This window comes from Xiphophorus hellerii, chromosome 15 (genome assembly GCF_003331165.1).
Source record: "Xiphophorus hellerii strain 12219 chromosome 15, Xiphophorus_hellerii-4.1, whole genome shotgun sequence".
Classification (NCBI taxonomy): Eukaryota; Metazoa; Chordata; class Actinopteri; order Cyprinodontiformes; family Poeciliidae; genus Xiphophorus; species Xiphophorus hellerii.
This window is the reverse complement of record NC_045686.1, coordinates 4,572,088-4,587,466: the sequence shown is the minus strand read 5'-3', so window position 1 is coordinate 4,587,466 and position 15,379 is coordinate 4,572,088. Positions and strand designations below refer to the sequence as shown.

General features: G+C 37.5%; 1 protein-coding gene across 9 annotated transcripts in view; it reads right to left on the bottom strand.

The window, feature by feature from the left end:
* The window catches only part of adgrg6 (adhesion G protein-coupled receptor G6), a 70,410-nt gene that overhangs the window by 32,370 nt on the left and 22,661 nt on the right, over positions 1-15,379 (bottom strand). For 4 of the 9 annotated variants that reach the window (XM_032585392.1, XM_032585395.1, XM_032585396.1 and 1 more), the window contains 8 exons: positions 14,620-14,899; positions 13,726-13,899; positions 10,727-10,774; positions 4,696-4,743; positions 2,783-2,854; positions 2,424-2,537; positions 1,270-1,347; positions 1,007-1,084 (listed from right to left, as the gene is read on the bottom strand). In XM_032585392.1, the coding sequence (XP_032441283.1) occupies positions 1,007-1,084; positions 1,270-1,347; positions 2,424-2,537; positions 2,783-2,854; positions 4,696-4,743; positions 10,727-10,774; positions 13,726-13,899; positions 14,620-14,899 (892 nt within the window). The remainder of the gene's footprint in view (positions 1-1,006; positions 1,085-1,269; positions 1,348-2,423; positions 2,538-2,782; positions 2,855-4,695; positions 4,744-10,726; positions 10,775-13,725; positions 13,900-14,619; positions 14,900-15,379) is intronic. The other 5 variants (XM_032585394.1, XM_032585393.1, XM_032585398.1 and 2 more) reach the window with 5 other exon arrangements.

Here is a 15,379-nt window from a genome sequence, read left to right as displayed (position 1 = left end):
GTTTGGGAGCAGGAAATGAGTTTGCTACATCCCTGTGCAAGGAGTTTAGATGACATTTGAGAAATTCCAGCTCAGGACTTTCATTAAGCCACTTTTCAAACTATTGAAATGCATTTTGGATCATTGCAATGCTGCAAAATATAAGTTTATGGTCACAATGTGATACACAGAGATCATCCTTCAGGGATTTCTGCTAAAGATCAAAATTTATGATTCCATTAATTACAAGCAGCAGTTCATTTCCAGACCACCATGCTACTACCACCATGTTTTACTGTTAGCATCATCTTTATCTGGTAGAAAAAGTGTTAGTTTTCAGCTGTATTAAACCAGCTGCTGATGTTTTTGGTAAATGTCAGACGGGTTTCAGGTCTACCAACTGTAACGACTGCAGAAAACCCAAATGTAGCTCAGCATTTCAACAGACAGCCTTTTCTCTCAAAGGCATTACAAAATGGAACAAACTCCCAGAAAGTCTTAAACTTTCCACTAACCTGAAAGACTTTTCTTGTAAAGTCAGGAAATGACTGTTAGAAAACCAGCAGAGTAATCGTGACATTAATGATTACAGAGCAGAAGTCTGGCATTTAGCAATATTTATAATGAAATTTTATGACCTCATGCAGTGATCGTATGTAGGGAATATAGAGACTTAATGTATGTTTTATGGTATTTGACTGTTTAATTGACTCACCTGCTCAAGAGCTACAGATGGAAACTAGTTAAATCTGGTGAAAAGCATCTTTTATTCATGTTTTTTTGCACATTGTCCCTGTTTTAAATAAACTAATAACATTAAAATAAAATGTTGGCATACTCTCTGCAGTCAGAAAGGTTATATTTTAGTGATTTATTGATTGTAGAGATCACAAAGTTTTCTGATCAGATTGTGAAAACAAAGAATATAATTAAATACATTTTCTCATAGGTCCAGGTTGCTTGGAAAGTTTTAAATCCAAAAATGTAAAAACTGTTCACAGCACTTTAATGTTAATGTTGCTCTTACCAAGCGCTGTGCTGTTAGTATCTGCATGGTTAGTGCTAGCAGATGAAACGGCAGCCGTGATGCTGGTTGTCTGTTCAGCTACAGGGAAGTAAAACAATCACAGCAGGTTAGTCTCCTTCACCAAAGTGTTGATGCTGCTATAAAACTGTAAGAAAACATTTTATTTGTTCATGTTAGTCAGGTTTTAATGATTCTGTTTTCATGTTGCAGTCAGTCAGTGATGTTGTATTGATGGATGCTGCTGATGAGGCTATCTACCTTACCATGTGTGCTGCTGGTTGAAGCAATGGGAGCAGTGGTGGATGAAGGCGAAGTAGTGGTGGTGTTGATGGAGGCAGAAGCTGATTAGCAACAACATGGTGGCATGTCAGTGACAGAAATCACAGAACCAGACTGGGTTAAAGCAACAGGAGTCTTTCTGAGCTCTGATGAAGTTTTACACCAATGAAAGAAAACAGTTGGTTCTTTTAGTTTTTGGACATAAAATGATTTGATTTTTAGAAAGAACATTTTGAAATAAAACATACATGAAGCGAAAAGAAAATTGTATGCGTTTTGGTTTTCTCCAGATCTTGCTCAACATGTTCTCTCATGAAATGTCTTTATTTCAGAAGACATGAAGGTCATTCAGATGTGGCAAAGCTAAATGCCATGTTATCTACATTTTGATTTAGTTTCTGTAGAATACAGTTCAGAATAATTGGTATGGGGTGTAAAGTTACGTAGTCCAAAAATAAACTAATAATTTGAGTTATTTAGCCTGCAAAGAAAAATATGTGGTTTCAGTTTTTACTATTTTTTCACCACGTTATTAATTTATTTATATTGCAGTTTTGAATAAAGCTTCAAAAATATTTAATTAGCAAGCAAAATACTTAGATGTTAGTTGGTTACATGTTCAGTTAGCAGTTAGTTTGAGGTTCAATATTTAGCTAGTAAGCTAAATAGAAAATATATAGCTAGTCAGCTACATACATAGTTTGAAGCTAACTATTCAACTACAAACTAAATATTTAGGTTGCAAGGTAAATATGACCATGAAGGAAAATATTAAGCAAGCTAAATATTCAGTTTGAAGTTGAGTGTTTCACATCAGCTTAGTATATTTAGTTAGCAACCTTGCTAGCTAAATATTTAGTTTGAAGCTAAATATTTAGCAAGTTAAATATTTAGTTGCTAAACCAAATATTTAGTTTATAAATGAAACGCGTTACATTTAAAAATGAATGAACAACATGGTGAAAATATGACTGAGCAATTAACCTATTTTTTTTCTGTTAATAAAGGCAGAGTAATTTTTAACTGTGTAGCTTTACAAACGACTCCACATAAATGAGAAGTAATAATTATATCCTGATACAAAACATCCAATAAGCAAAGACTGTCCTGGCAAACAACGAGGCAGATGAAGGCTTACCAGAGGACGAGGAGGAGCTGGAAGTGCTGCTGGTGCTAAAGTTGGTGCTGATGGCAGGGGTTAGAGGCATGCTAGGGGTGGAGGTGGAGGTAAAAAAGATGGGAGGAGGGAAGGCTGGAGATGAAAAATTATGCTGGTGTTAACACATTCTCACTGTTCTCACTAAAGGGTTAGAAAGGGACCATTTCTCTAAATCAACTGAAGGAGAACAGAGAAACTGGTTCTAAAACTGAGAAAAGATCAAGAATATGAAAAACAAACTGACAACCAAGAATGAAAGGACAGGAATGAATGAGCAGAAAGGTAGACAAGAAGAAGAGGAAGGCAGAATGAGGGATGATGAGGATGAGGTTTCTTACCGTGGGAGATGGCGTTAGTAGCATGGCTGGTGTTAGTGGAGTCAGTGGATGAGGTGGTGGGAGAGGAAGCAGCTGGTGGAAGTACAGATGTTTGGATAAAACAGAGAAAGATAAATGTGATGCAAAAGGAGATTAACAATGTCCCAAAAACGGAGCAAGTCGTTACCCTCCTCACAAGTCAAATCCTCCTGAAACTTACAAAAAGTTTCTTTAAATACTCTTACTGCTCTACTGTTTCCATGAAACTATTGGAACCATAAGAAGACAGCAGAAAGAAAGGAGGAGCAGTCAGCAGTGTCATCCCGGTGGGTATTAATTGGTGCTTGGAGGCACTGAAGGTGGCGCCATTTCCCAACTGAAAACGTCAAAAATGCAACAACCAGAACGGCAAAAGTACAAAATGATGAAGAGGCAAAAATAACAAGCGACTGCAGTGAAAACAGCAGCAGAAAACTTAAATGGTAGATATGAGAACAAACAGATATAAACCCCTGCTGATGTCTGCATCAGTCAAAACACCAAATCCATCCACCAACCAGCCACACGCTCCGTTTTAATTCCCTTTCTATATTACTGAATTGATTTAAAGACATCAACCTAACAGCCATATTTTTGGACCCTGACAGAACCAACAGATGCACAGGGAGAATAGCCTATACTAACTTTTTTCTGCCATGCTCAATTACTATTATTACCCCAGAAGCTTATTGATTTCTACAAAATGCTTGTTTTTGTTAAAGCAAATATTGGAAGTGAAAGTGCAGTTCAGCTCAAACTTTTTAATTCCTGCTGATTGAGGTTTACATTAAACTTTTAATTTTACCAAATGTTTTTTTTTTTTTTTTTTCCATTGTTTTTACTATTTTTTGGCAGATTTGTGATTCTTTTCTAATAAGAAACAAACTTCAAGATCAGCAGGGGTCTGAATATTTTGGGCTGAACTGCATTTCCTCCCGTTCAGAGTGGCATGAATGCACTTGCAAGGCTCAGAGGTCAGAAAAGGTTTGTGATTTGGGAAGAGCAGGAGCTCAACATGAAAGTTGAGGTCAGAAAGGTTTTTTTAAGACGTCCAGAATCCAGTCAGCAGCTTCCTGGATGATTGCATTCCTGACAAAAAGGTTCATCTGAGGTTCATGTTTCACAGCTTTCAGGCTGAGCGACTTTTCTTAAGCAGAGATAATGGAAAGTTGAGCAAATTTCAAGCTGCTTGGGTTGAGGGTTTGAATCCTTCTTATTCCGTCTTTACAGATGAACATGGTACCAAAGACAATCTCAAAAATACAGGATGTACTTGGAAAAATGTCAAGAGATCCACTTCCTGTGTAATTCCCAAATATAGACACAGCTATAGTTGAATCTGAACAAACAGTGAACTCTTAAAAACTTTAATACTCCTTGAGTATTTTGAATAATATGTAACCTGAAATTACAATGAAAAACACATGGGAACATGTTCTCTTGTGTTGCACATGTGAAACAATGAAAACTCTTGGCAACCTGGGTAAATATGTGAAAACGTTCTTGTACATGTGGGAAAACTTTCACATGTGACATACACAGTGTTTGACATTATTAGATGATAAGATTTTCACATGTGAGCCATAAAAATGTCAAATGAACACTGTTGACCATGATATTTATTACATATTTGCCACATTAATTAATTTATCAAGCCATTTATTTACTTTTATTTCTTTTGTTGGTGCATCTGAAATACGTGAGGAAAAAGGTTCCAATTAAGTCAGAATCTAGCACACATTTTTAATTAAAACCTTCTGATTAAACAAACAAATGAATGAATAAATACTATAAAATGTATTTCCCTTGTAAAATAAAATGTGAAAAAATGTCAAATTAAGATTTAAGGTTCTTAATTCCAGCACAAGCATTCGAGGTGCGTTTAGTTTTCCTACCTGAGCAGCCCAGTTCGCCCGAGTCGCAGCCTGTAGCCGGGTTGGAACCTGAAGGGGACAAACGGTTCAGAATAAGTTGGTGATTGTTCCTACAAGGAAAGTAAGTACACCTGAACTGAAGCTAAAGAATGAACAAATAAAGTTGATATAAGGAATTTACAAAGCCCCGTTAACCTTTAACTGTGCCAGAACAGACAAACATCGTTAAGCTAACGCAAAATACAAATGACAAGAAAATGGAAATAAACCTTGGTTGTTCATATCAGTCCAGTTTCACTTTTTGACCCGGTATGTTAAAAAAAAAAAAACGATGATGAAATATCAGTACTGATTTTATCATGCATCAATCCCTTTCAGACCTTCTGACAGTGTGCCAATAAGGAGTCACCATTCTGATGAGAGGTTGGGAAAGCAACAGACAGATCAGTTTGGATCAACTTATCTGAACATGCAGGAGGGCAAAGAGGGAACATCTGAGCAAATACTATGAAACTCTTCACTACTTTTAAAGTTTGTGCTGAAGAACAAACTCCAACTTTTTTTATTTTCTCACAGGAACAGCATGGAGACCAAACTCTGGGCTCCTCTTGTTCTTTAGCTTTCAGAATTTTAATGCAGCTGCAGCCCACACATCGGGCGCTACATCCACAGAAACGTCAGTAGGAGGACAGGCAGCCGCACAGAGTGGAGACTGTTTCAGAGGGAGACAGTTTCAGAGGGAGACAGTTTCAGAGGGAGACAGTTTCAGAGGGAGACAGTTTCAGAGGGAGACAGTTTCAGAGGGAGACAGTTTCGTCATTGGATGGTTGTCAAAGCAAGTTGCTGTGAGCACAAAACTATCCTGCCTGCTGATTTTTTTGAATAAAAAAAAGAGACAAGACCTGTTTTCTTGAAATTGCAGTTGTATATAAAATGATCCAACCCACAATCAATTATACCAGTGTTACATAAATCAGATTTATACAAACTGTAAAGCTGAGGCACATTTCAACAAATGAATTCCCATCTAATAAGCAACTCTACAGTATTGAATGCAGGAAAAAATGTGAAAATCTATTAAAGGTTCTTATTCAGTTACTCTTTAGTTCCTGGTTCTGTCAAAAACAAATCAGAGGAGACAGTAAGGTTGTTTACACACCTGATAGTCCTGCAGACCCAGTTTGACTGGGAACCAACGTTTCAACATTTGTTACATTTCCATTGTTGTGCGTTTCGCTGTACCACTGCTCTGAGTCAAACCAACCAAGCTAAAACAAAAAACTGTTCACCTTCTCTCCTGTGGTGGCGCTGCACCAACAACCACTGAAGAAAACAACATGAAAACCTCTGAAGAAGACACATAGAACTCTAGTTCTAGTCTAGATCTGCAACTAGAGTTGCCGAGAACTTGAATTAGAACTACAGTTTGATTAAAGCAGACTAAACATATCTGGTGGAAATGAATCCTAAAACATTTAACCTGGAACAAAATAAGATGAACAATCAGGATTTTATTGGCCGTAATAAATGCCTACAGAGTCATACCTGACTCCAATTTAGTTTACCACAGGCGTTCAAATTTAAACAGTTTTGACATTTTCTGGTAAAATTTTAATTTTATTGCATTTCAGCATTTCAAGTGCCCATATCAACATTACCGGGGCATTTAAATAAATTTTAGTGAAACTATTTGGACGTTATTTGGGTAGTCCTGGATACAATTTTGGTGACGATACTAAATATAAATTTATCTTAAAGTTGCAGCGGATCCTTGCATATTCATTCAGTTTTCTGTTGAATGCGAATACAAATGATTTTCAGAACATTTACATATTTGCAGATTCTTTCATAGAGCATATGTAAAATATCCAAAAGAAAAATCAAATTGGGAAGCTGAATTGCCAATGCAACTTGATGCTATAGGCTGGCATTTGGAAAGCAGTCGATCTTATGGTGCCTTTTATCTTCCTTGGTGCTGATTGGCTGAAACCCCAAGGAGAAGATAGGGGAGAATGTTGATATTAGTTAACATTAATGGCGTTGGTTTCCACAGTGTGTATTCAAGCATATTAAAGTATATTTAGTGTCTGAACTACTAAAAAAAGCAGTTGTAAGTGTTTTCAGAGGGAATATCAAGTATTTGCAGATGTTTGTGGTTCATAAACCCTGGAATACTGGGGGCCGCTGCATTTCAATATAGATAATTGGGAGTACAATTAGATTTAAATGCACCATGAAGTTGAAACAGCCATAAAAATCTGTGTGGAAGTGTGGGCAGGGAGGAAATGCATCTTTACGGGACCCCGTGTTGAACACAAGCCATGAAAATTGGTTCTGATTGGACCCGGCCATTTTTAATAAGCTGCACAGTCCTGAACTGAAAAGGCCAAAAAAGTCAAGATTCCTCAACCAAGAGACTGCAGCAGTCGTTAAAAATGGCATTTTGTGTTAAACTCAGAGGAATCACTCAAAATATTAGCTATGTATAGGTAATTAATAACAATAATTGATAAACTTGTCACTGATCAACAGCATTTATGCTTGTTTTGTGTTAATATTGAGGTATGGCGAGTCTGAGGTTTGTTAGTGTAACAACAACATCAGCAAAGAGTCACAGCTGCTTTTATTTAATACAGTTGATGACCTCAGAGCTCAGAGTTGGAGAAAAACAGTCCTGAGGAGGCCGGCCAACAGCAGCAGCTATAAAACCTCCATCACAGCCAAACTGAAAATGACAGAGTTATAAAGTCTGGGAGATTACCTGACTAACACCACCGGCTTCAAACCGGACCATAACTCTCTGCTCTGATCCTGCCTGAGACGTCCAAACAATCCATTTACAGGGACTCCAGATGAAAACAGAGGATTTCACTTTCACAAACTCTTCCTTGTCCAGTGAGCCGTTTCACAGCTCAAAGCTCCAGAGTCTCTGCAGGAGATGATTTACGACAGTCGGGAAATATCAGAGGAATAATAGCAGAGGCTTAAAATAGGGGACAGAATGCAAGCAGGACGAAACTGCAATCATTTTGGGGATTTTGATCATCTACACAAAGATAAAGTAACAGTAATTTTTCTGTCAGTGTTATAATGATCAATTTATTTATTTTATTTTCTAAACATTTTAACAACAGTAACAGCTGTCATCTGCTTTGGTTCAGGTCAGTCAGGACATAAACAAATATTCACATTCGTTAAATGTCATTAAAGCACTAAACACTTTTTAGGGGCTTTTCTTTCCTCTTTCATATTCAAATTATTCCATCTAGATCCACAGTATAGCTTAGACTTGCTTTCTTAGACCAACAGTTACTTTTCTCATTTCACGCTTTAGCTAACTTTGAAAACGTTAAGCACCTTTAGATTCCCCAATTATTTCCTCTGCTTACATTCTAAAGTGCTACTTCACTTGGCTGTAAACTATTAGTTGTGTTGAAGTTTTGATCATCGACTGTTAAGAATTCTTCAAGTAGTTATATGGTTATATCCATGCTTTTATTTTGAAGTGAGTAAAGACAAAATTCTATTTCCTCTCCTCCCCTCCTGAAGTGAAATTGTACAGGAAGGTAAATAGTGACAAAATTTGTAGCACTTATTGCGTTATTGACATGATTAAAGTTAACGCTTTAGAATAAGCTTCTGGTAAATACCATGTTGGTTTAGCATTAGGGGAGCTAATGTTTATGATTAGTGCTTTAGGGTTAGCACTGCTAACATTTTTAGCAAATGTTTGCAAAAGATTCCTGTAATTTTGTCTCAGTGGCCACGTTTTCAGCCCACGTTGGTACAGGACATGTTTCACTCTGAATTATGACTCTCTTTATTTACAAAAATTAAATAGTTTTACAAAATAAAAGTGTCAAATTATAACAATTAGGGCGTGCCGTGGTGGCGTAGTGGTTAGCAGGACCCGTATTTGGAGGCCTTGAGTCCTCGACGTGGCCGTCGCGGGTTCGACTCCCGGACCTGACGACATTTGCCGCATGTCTTCCCCCCTCTCCTTCCCTGTTTCCGGTCAGCCTGCTGTCACATAAGGGACACTAGAGCCCACAAAAAGACCCCCTGGAGGGGTAACAAAAAAATATATATATATATAACAATTATGAAATTAATAAGTAAAAGATTATAGAAATACATAAATACAGAAATAATCAGTAAATTTTGAAATAAATAAAATTGAAAAAATAAGCTTCCCATCAAATAAGTATTTTATATCTATTTTGTTGTTATTTCATGTGGACATTTATTGAATATTCATCAACAATATATTAAATTATTACATCATGAATGAAATGGCTCTCCATGCCAGTTACGCTAAGATTTTTTCTTTATTAATTATGATTTCTGATATAATTCCTTGAGCTCATCCTCTCATTAGTTCCATATAATAGTGGAGTTTTTCCATCTAAATTGTGTCAAAGTCCAGGGTGTCCCAGTAAAACTCAGGATTTAAATGATTTAAGTCAGTCGAATGTTGATGGAAGGAAGCAAAGAGTTCGCACTGCTGATGTGAACTAAAAAAATCAAAAAGTGAACTAGTTGGTCCTTCGGTGGCTACCTCATAAATATCCAATGAGCACAGCTCCACCTTTGCTCAGAGATGACCTTCAGATTTCCGTCAGACATGGAGATCAGGAACCGTCTTGAAGTGCCTGACAGCAGCGGAGCGGCTGACTGACAGCCTCCTGGTGCTGCCGTGACAACCGCAGGGTGGATGTACCGAGGCTGTGCGTCAGCCTGACGCTCTGACTGACACTGCAAACAGGGATCTGCAGCAAACGCAGTCTGACAGGTACTCGTCAAATCATCTGAAGCCTGGAGAGAAGCAGCTCAGAAGAGGCTTTTCTGCTGAGCCAGGCTAAAGGAGAGTGTGTATCAAAAAAGCAGGAAGTCCTCTGAAGACGCAGAGCCCACAACCCGAGTAAACAGAAAAATCTGTTTTAAGATGACCGCTTCCAATAATAATCTGTCCAAAGCAATGTGGTCCAAAGTGAAATGTTAAATCATGAATTTAATCATGAATGAACATTAACCACATTTTTCAGAAAAGCTAGTCAGGGTTTCATCAACTGAAATGTAAGACTTTTTAAGATAATCATGCGTAAAGACCAGAAAGGAAAAACAGAATGTATTTAATTTTTTCAGGGGACCAAAACTTTCTGTGTTTCTGAAGAAGCAGCTTTGTGTTTCTCTACACTGCAAAAACACAAAATCTTATCAAGTATTTTTGGTCTAGTTTCTAGTGCAAATGTCTTATACTTGAAATAAGACAAATCCAACTCACAAGTAATTATTCAGCAAAATATCAGTTTGTTTTAAGCAAATAATTCCATAATATTGAAAAGTAAGAATTCTACTGGAAGTTTATTTCACTAATAAGACATTTTCTCCATGTCTTTTTTATTTTATTTTAAAGAAGTTGGTAAATTCAGTCTCTATACGTTTAATACAGAGAGACATGCAGACTCTCCAAAGCAATGGACCAGGGACTGAATAGTAACACATGCCAGACTTTTCAAATTTGAAACAATATGTTAAAAACATTTAATTTTATTTATAATTCCACCATCCTGTTATGTACCAACTTGTGATGATCTATTAAATTAAAACCCAGTAAATAATGCATTGAGGATTGTGGTTTAATGGCAGAACTTCTGTTAGTAATTTTGTCTGTTTTTTCGCCGCTCAGTGATCCGGACCCAGCTTTATAGTTCATATGGTTCTGAAATTGCTCGCAATTTGACCTGGATGTGTTAAAATAAAACTATTTTCCTGCATCTTAATGCTGTTTCCCCCCAGCAGCTCAAAGATGTCTCCATCATACAGTTTTACTAATTTACGTAATCTGAGACTCCCACAGCTAAAAGCAAAAGGTTTAATCTCAGCACATAATGTTAGTTAATGAGTTTTGTGCTATTGCTGATAATACAAACATTTTCAGACTGACGTAACATTTACAGGACTAAAATCACAGATTCCTCCATTCTTTTTCATGCATTAAAGCTCTGTTAGCATAAGCTATGCATATTAGAAGCGTGTTAGCAGCACTCACCACTAGTGGGCGCAGCAGCAGTTAAATGAATGCAATGAGGGTAGCAGACTGTGAAAAGAAGAAAAGGTTAGTGGGCATCACGTAAAACAATTATCATAATCAATCAATCAATCAATCAATCCGTCCGTCCGTCCATTCATTCATTTTCTAACACCCTTGTCCCTAGTGGGTTTAGGCGGGGTCTCTGGACAGGTCGCCAGTCTGTCGCAGTAACATCATAATACATTTAATAATAAACCTTCATTTAAAGATTATAAATATTTATTTTCATTCTAAAACCAAAGCAGAACTTCCCAGAATATCAGTTTTTTCTACACACACGCACACACACACATATATATATATATATATTTGCAGTGATCAAGTTTTTTTTTTTATATCTATGCTGGAAAGATCTGAGAAATCACCAGAACTGTCATCTAAACAAAGACAACTGGGATCAAATTATGGTCAATTTCACCAGTTAGTTGATGGTCTAAAACCACAGGGTTCAATGTGTTGTAGTGGTTGGTGTCATCAGCTATTTCTGCATCCAAAGCCTCATTAAGTCCTTAATAACGGGTGCAAAGATCACACTTTGCTTAGGCAGCAGAACCCAAGGACCCGGTTCTGCTGCAGTTGTTTTAGGGACAAAACTTGAAAAACTTTTCACTCAATTGTGGTAATTTATTTCTATAAGAAGCAATACTATTACTTTGTTTTCATTTATTTTACAAATGTCCTGACCCAAAGAAATTCTGATATGGAATTAAAAATGCAAGAAAGTAAGAAAAAGAATGAACAAAGCAGAGAAATAAGAAATAAAAACTGGGAAGAAATATGGGAAACAAGGACAAAAGGGAAAAAATAGGCAATTATCTCAACAGGCAATGAGGTAAGAAAAAAATGTACAGAAAGAAATTAGGAAGAAAGTTAGAAAAGAGCAAAGTAGAGAAGAAAGGAAGGAAGAAAGAAATATAGAACAGAAACTAACATGAAAGGCAAGAAGCAAGCAGGGAAGGAAGGAAAACTAGAAAATGACAGAAGGAAGCAAACAAGGGTTGAAGGAGGGAGGGAAGGAAAGAAGGAAACAATCAATCAGAACAATTGATTGTAGCAAATTTTAAGACCTGATATGATGTCTAGAGTCAAGATCAGAGGCGTGTAAAGTAAAAAAAATTAAAACTTGCCTGGTGGATCACTGCAGTGACTAACAACAACCTGGGTTCCCCATTAATTAACAGCATGGGCAGGTCAAACATGAAGTGTTAAATCAAATGCTAGCAGAGCTTTAACAATTTAAACAAGCTTGTCTGGGTGGAGGGCACGAAAAATCTCAAAGGCAGAGGAAAACCAAAACAAGCAGAGGGTTGGGAACCCCGGGAATTAAGCTCTGTCAGCACCTTGTGAAATTACAAACATGTGGAAGTTAAGAGAAAATTACCTTCAGGTTTGCTTGCATTTTCCTGTATTTAAATGAAAGTTAAAGTGTGTGCAGGACAATGTAGAATCTCACAACGGAGACATCCAAAACTGCTCCATAAACATAGACCTCCATTCTTTCCTGCATACACAGCTGGCTGGAGAAAAAGCCCACTGTGGCTCCACACTCATTCACAGTTCTCTATAAACCCACACCTTGGCTTGTACAAGTGCTTCTCTGGATGTGTCAGTGTGCATAATGCATTTTACTGCTACTGTGGGTATAGAATACAGTGAAAGAGTGAATAAATCAGCACACTGTGTCCCTCTTGAGCTGCTCCATAGTTCATGTTGGGAACTGTGGGAGAACTTCTCCAACCGAGCCAAACGAACCCAGACTCAAAGTGAAGTCTGGTCCTCAGCCAGCCAGCTTACTGGAAACCATTAACTCACCATCTGAAGGAAGAATGTAGAAGGATTTGGCGGAAATCTCCAACAGCCTGAATAGTTTAACACTTTGAGTTCCTGTTTGATACAATCCAATGTTCTGCATTTGGTGTTTGATCTGATACCACATCGCTTTGGATCCTGCCTCAAAGTTGAACCATTACTTCCATGTTGTCTCCTGTTTGGCTAATAGTCCATTTTCTCTTGCCTATTATTCTATAAAACATTCAGCATGATTTTATTTACAAGTCCTGAAAACTCGGGAATTTGTGGAGCTCCATGGCCCGGAGAAAGTTGGACTTTGTCTGAATCAGTTGGCATTTGATTCAGGCTCTGAACCCTTCAACTGCTTATTTTTGATCAAGGAATCCAAAAACAGAGCAATAGTAGCTCTGGAGTACCAAACTTGGGCATCTATATTCTACATAAAAAACAGCAGATGCACAAAAATATACATATGAAGCCATTAGAAGGTTGTGTTACTCAAAGTTCAATATTTTTTTCAAAACAACACAGTTTTTACAGATCAACTCTCTCCATGTTGTGGGCTTCCACAGAAAAGTGGAGAATCATTAGAGATGTTTACAAGTCATTTTTCCAAAGTACAAGTCAACACATAATTCTTTAAGGGCCCAGTTCAGATCAAGTTCAAATCTTTGAAGAGCAAATTCCAGTCAAGCCTAAATTTTTAAAGGGCCAGTTCAAGTCAAGACTAGAGTCTTCGAGGGGGAAGTCCAAGTTGAGTCCAAGTCTAAGTCTAATCTGGAGTCATTTAATTTTTGTGACTTAGGTCAGTCTCAAACTCAAGTCAGCATCTTTGGAAATGACCACAGCAATCAGTGACCAGTTTTATTCAAGACAAACTTTTGATACCTTCTACGACAGGTGAGGTGATTACCTTATGTAATCGATCTTGGGTGGCCTCATAATTTTTACCTTTTATTGCACAAGTCCACTTTAACAGTTTAGTTGTAGTTACACTGATCAATCCCTACTAGCTATTTTTGATATTTATATTTTAAAAAAGAATTTGATTTATTTCAAACCTAGCACTAAGCTCTTGACATTCATCTTTAACTACTTGGACCCTACTTTTCAGAGTTTTCATGCCCACCATCCAAAACCAGATAAAGATTGTAAAGTTTACTCACTGCAGCTGAGTGTGTTGTCAGTCTGAGCAAGAGAGGATGAGATGGTCCACTGGCTGTTGTCCCAGTCGATGATGTTTCCCACCATGTCACAGGTCAAGCTGTTGAGCTCCTGTACCGTCATGGCACGATTCCACAAGCGTAGGTTGTACATGTTCCCTTTGAAACTCTGCAGCCCTAAGCCAAACATGAATACAAAGAGTTCAAAGTGAACATCATGTTTGCTTTACAACTTTCTACCTTTTTAAATGATCGTCAGCCTGGATGGTTTTTTTTACACCAAGAACTGCCATAATACTTCAGAAAGTCTCCAAAATGAGAAGGAGAACATTCCACTCCAATGGACCAGGTATGTGTTCACCCTAATAAATAACAAAGTGGCTTCAAAATAGAAATGCTAACTGCTTGTTTAAGAGCTGTGGCAGGAAGGCTTTTTCTGCCCTACCATCACAAACATGGACATGGGTTTCCAAAAGTTTTATATTAGAAACTCGTCCATTGTTGAAATGAAACTAAGATTAAGCTTTTCCTTAGCAACATTCAAGGAGTGAACCAAAGGATGAATAGACATTAAAGCCCTTCATGCTTAATTACAGTGGATTGAATGATTCAATGATTGAACAAATTACCACAAAGTGGTTCATTGACACAAAGTTTGTGTGTAATTACCTAACATACCTTCGTGTGGGGAATTCAAAGGACTTAAACAATACATGGATCTAGTTTATCAGTCTTTTCTAATTGAATTGTCTGGAATCTTTTACAATGAGTTTGATTTTATTAACTTTTTCATCAGATTTATCAGGTGTTACTACAGATTCTGCCATTCTGACCAAGAAGTCCACCATGGTAATTACTGCATAGAGACTGTTAGATTAATAAGTAGAGGCCCCTTACCTCCTAATTTGAAGACTCCTCCAGCTGGAACAGAGTGGCCACTAGATGGCGAACAGGTCTTCCCATAGTAGCGCCTATTGAAGTAAGCAGCCACACGACTGTTTGAGGACATCCAGAGGACACAGAAGGACTTCATGGAAGAGGTGAACTCAGCAACAGAGATGATTGACTCTACTGGGCAGACCACTCCGTCAATAACCATTTCCATGCCCGTCTGATTGTAGCCAAAGCTTAACACCACGTTGTTGTTGATGTCGTAGTAGGTGAAGAACCATTCTCTCTGTTCAGGAACCAGAAGAACTGGGAGTAAGTTGAAAGCAACACAGGAATAAGATAGTTTAAAAGCACAACTTGACAAAGATCTCATTTCATGATATCTTGCCCATATGGTTTAATCAGCTGTTGCTGAGTAATGGTTCCTAAGAACAATCTCAGGGATTCTGTAATAGTACTGGATGCCTTGGTTGTTATCATAACCACAGCAAATGGGAATGTTGAACAACCACTGGATACAAGATGTAGCTCATATCTCCTGAGGCACATCTGCTCTGAATGTCACTGACTACATCTACAAGAAATGAATGAGTAAAGGCTCTGCCATACTTCATCTGAAGCGTCAACATTGTCTTTCATTGATGTAGACACATGACAAAACATTTTTCATCTTAGTAAAAGAGGAATTATACACATTTGTGCAATTCTTTGCAAAACATGTACAAATCTTGTTAAATAGCTAAAACTGACTGGATGGAAATCACAA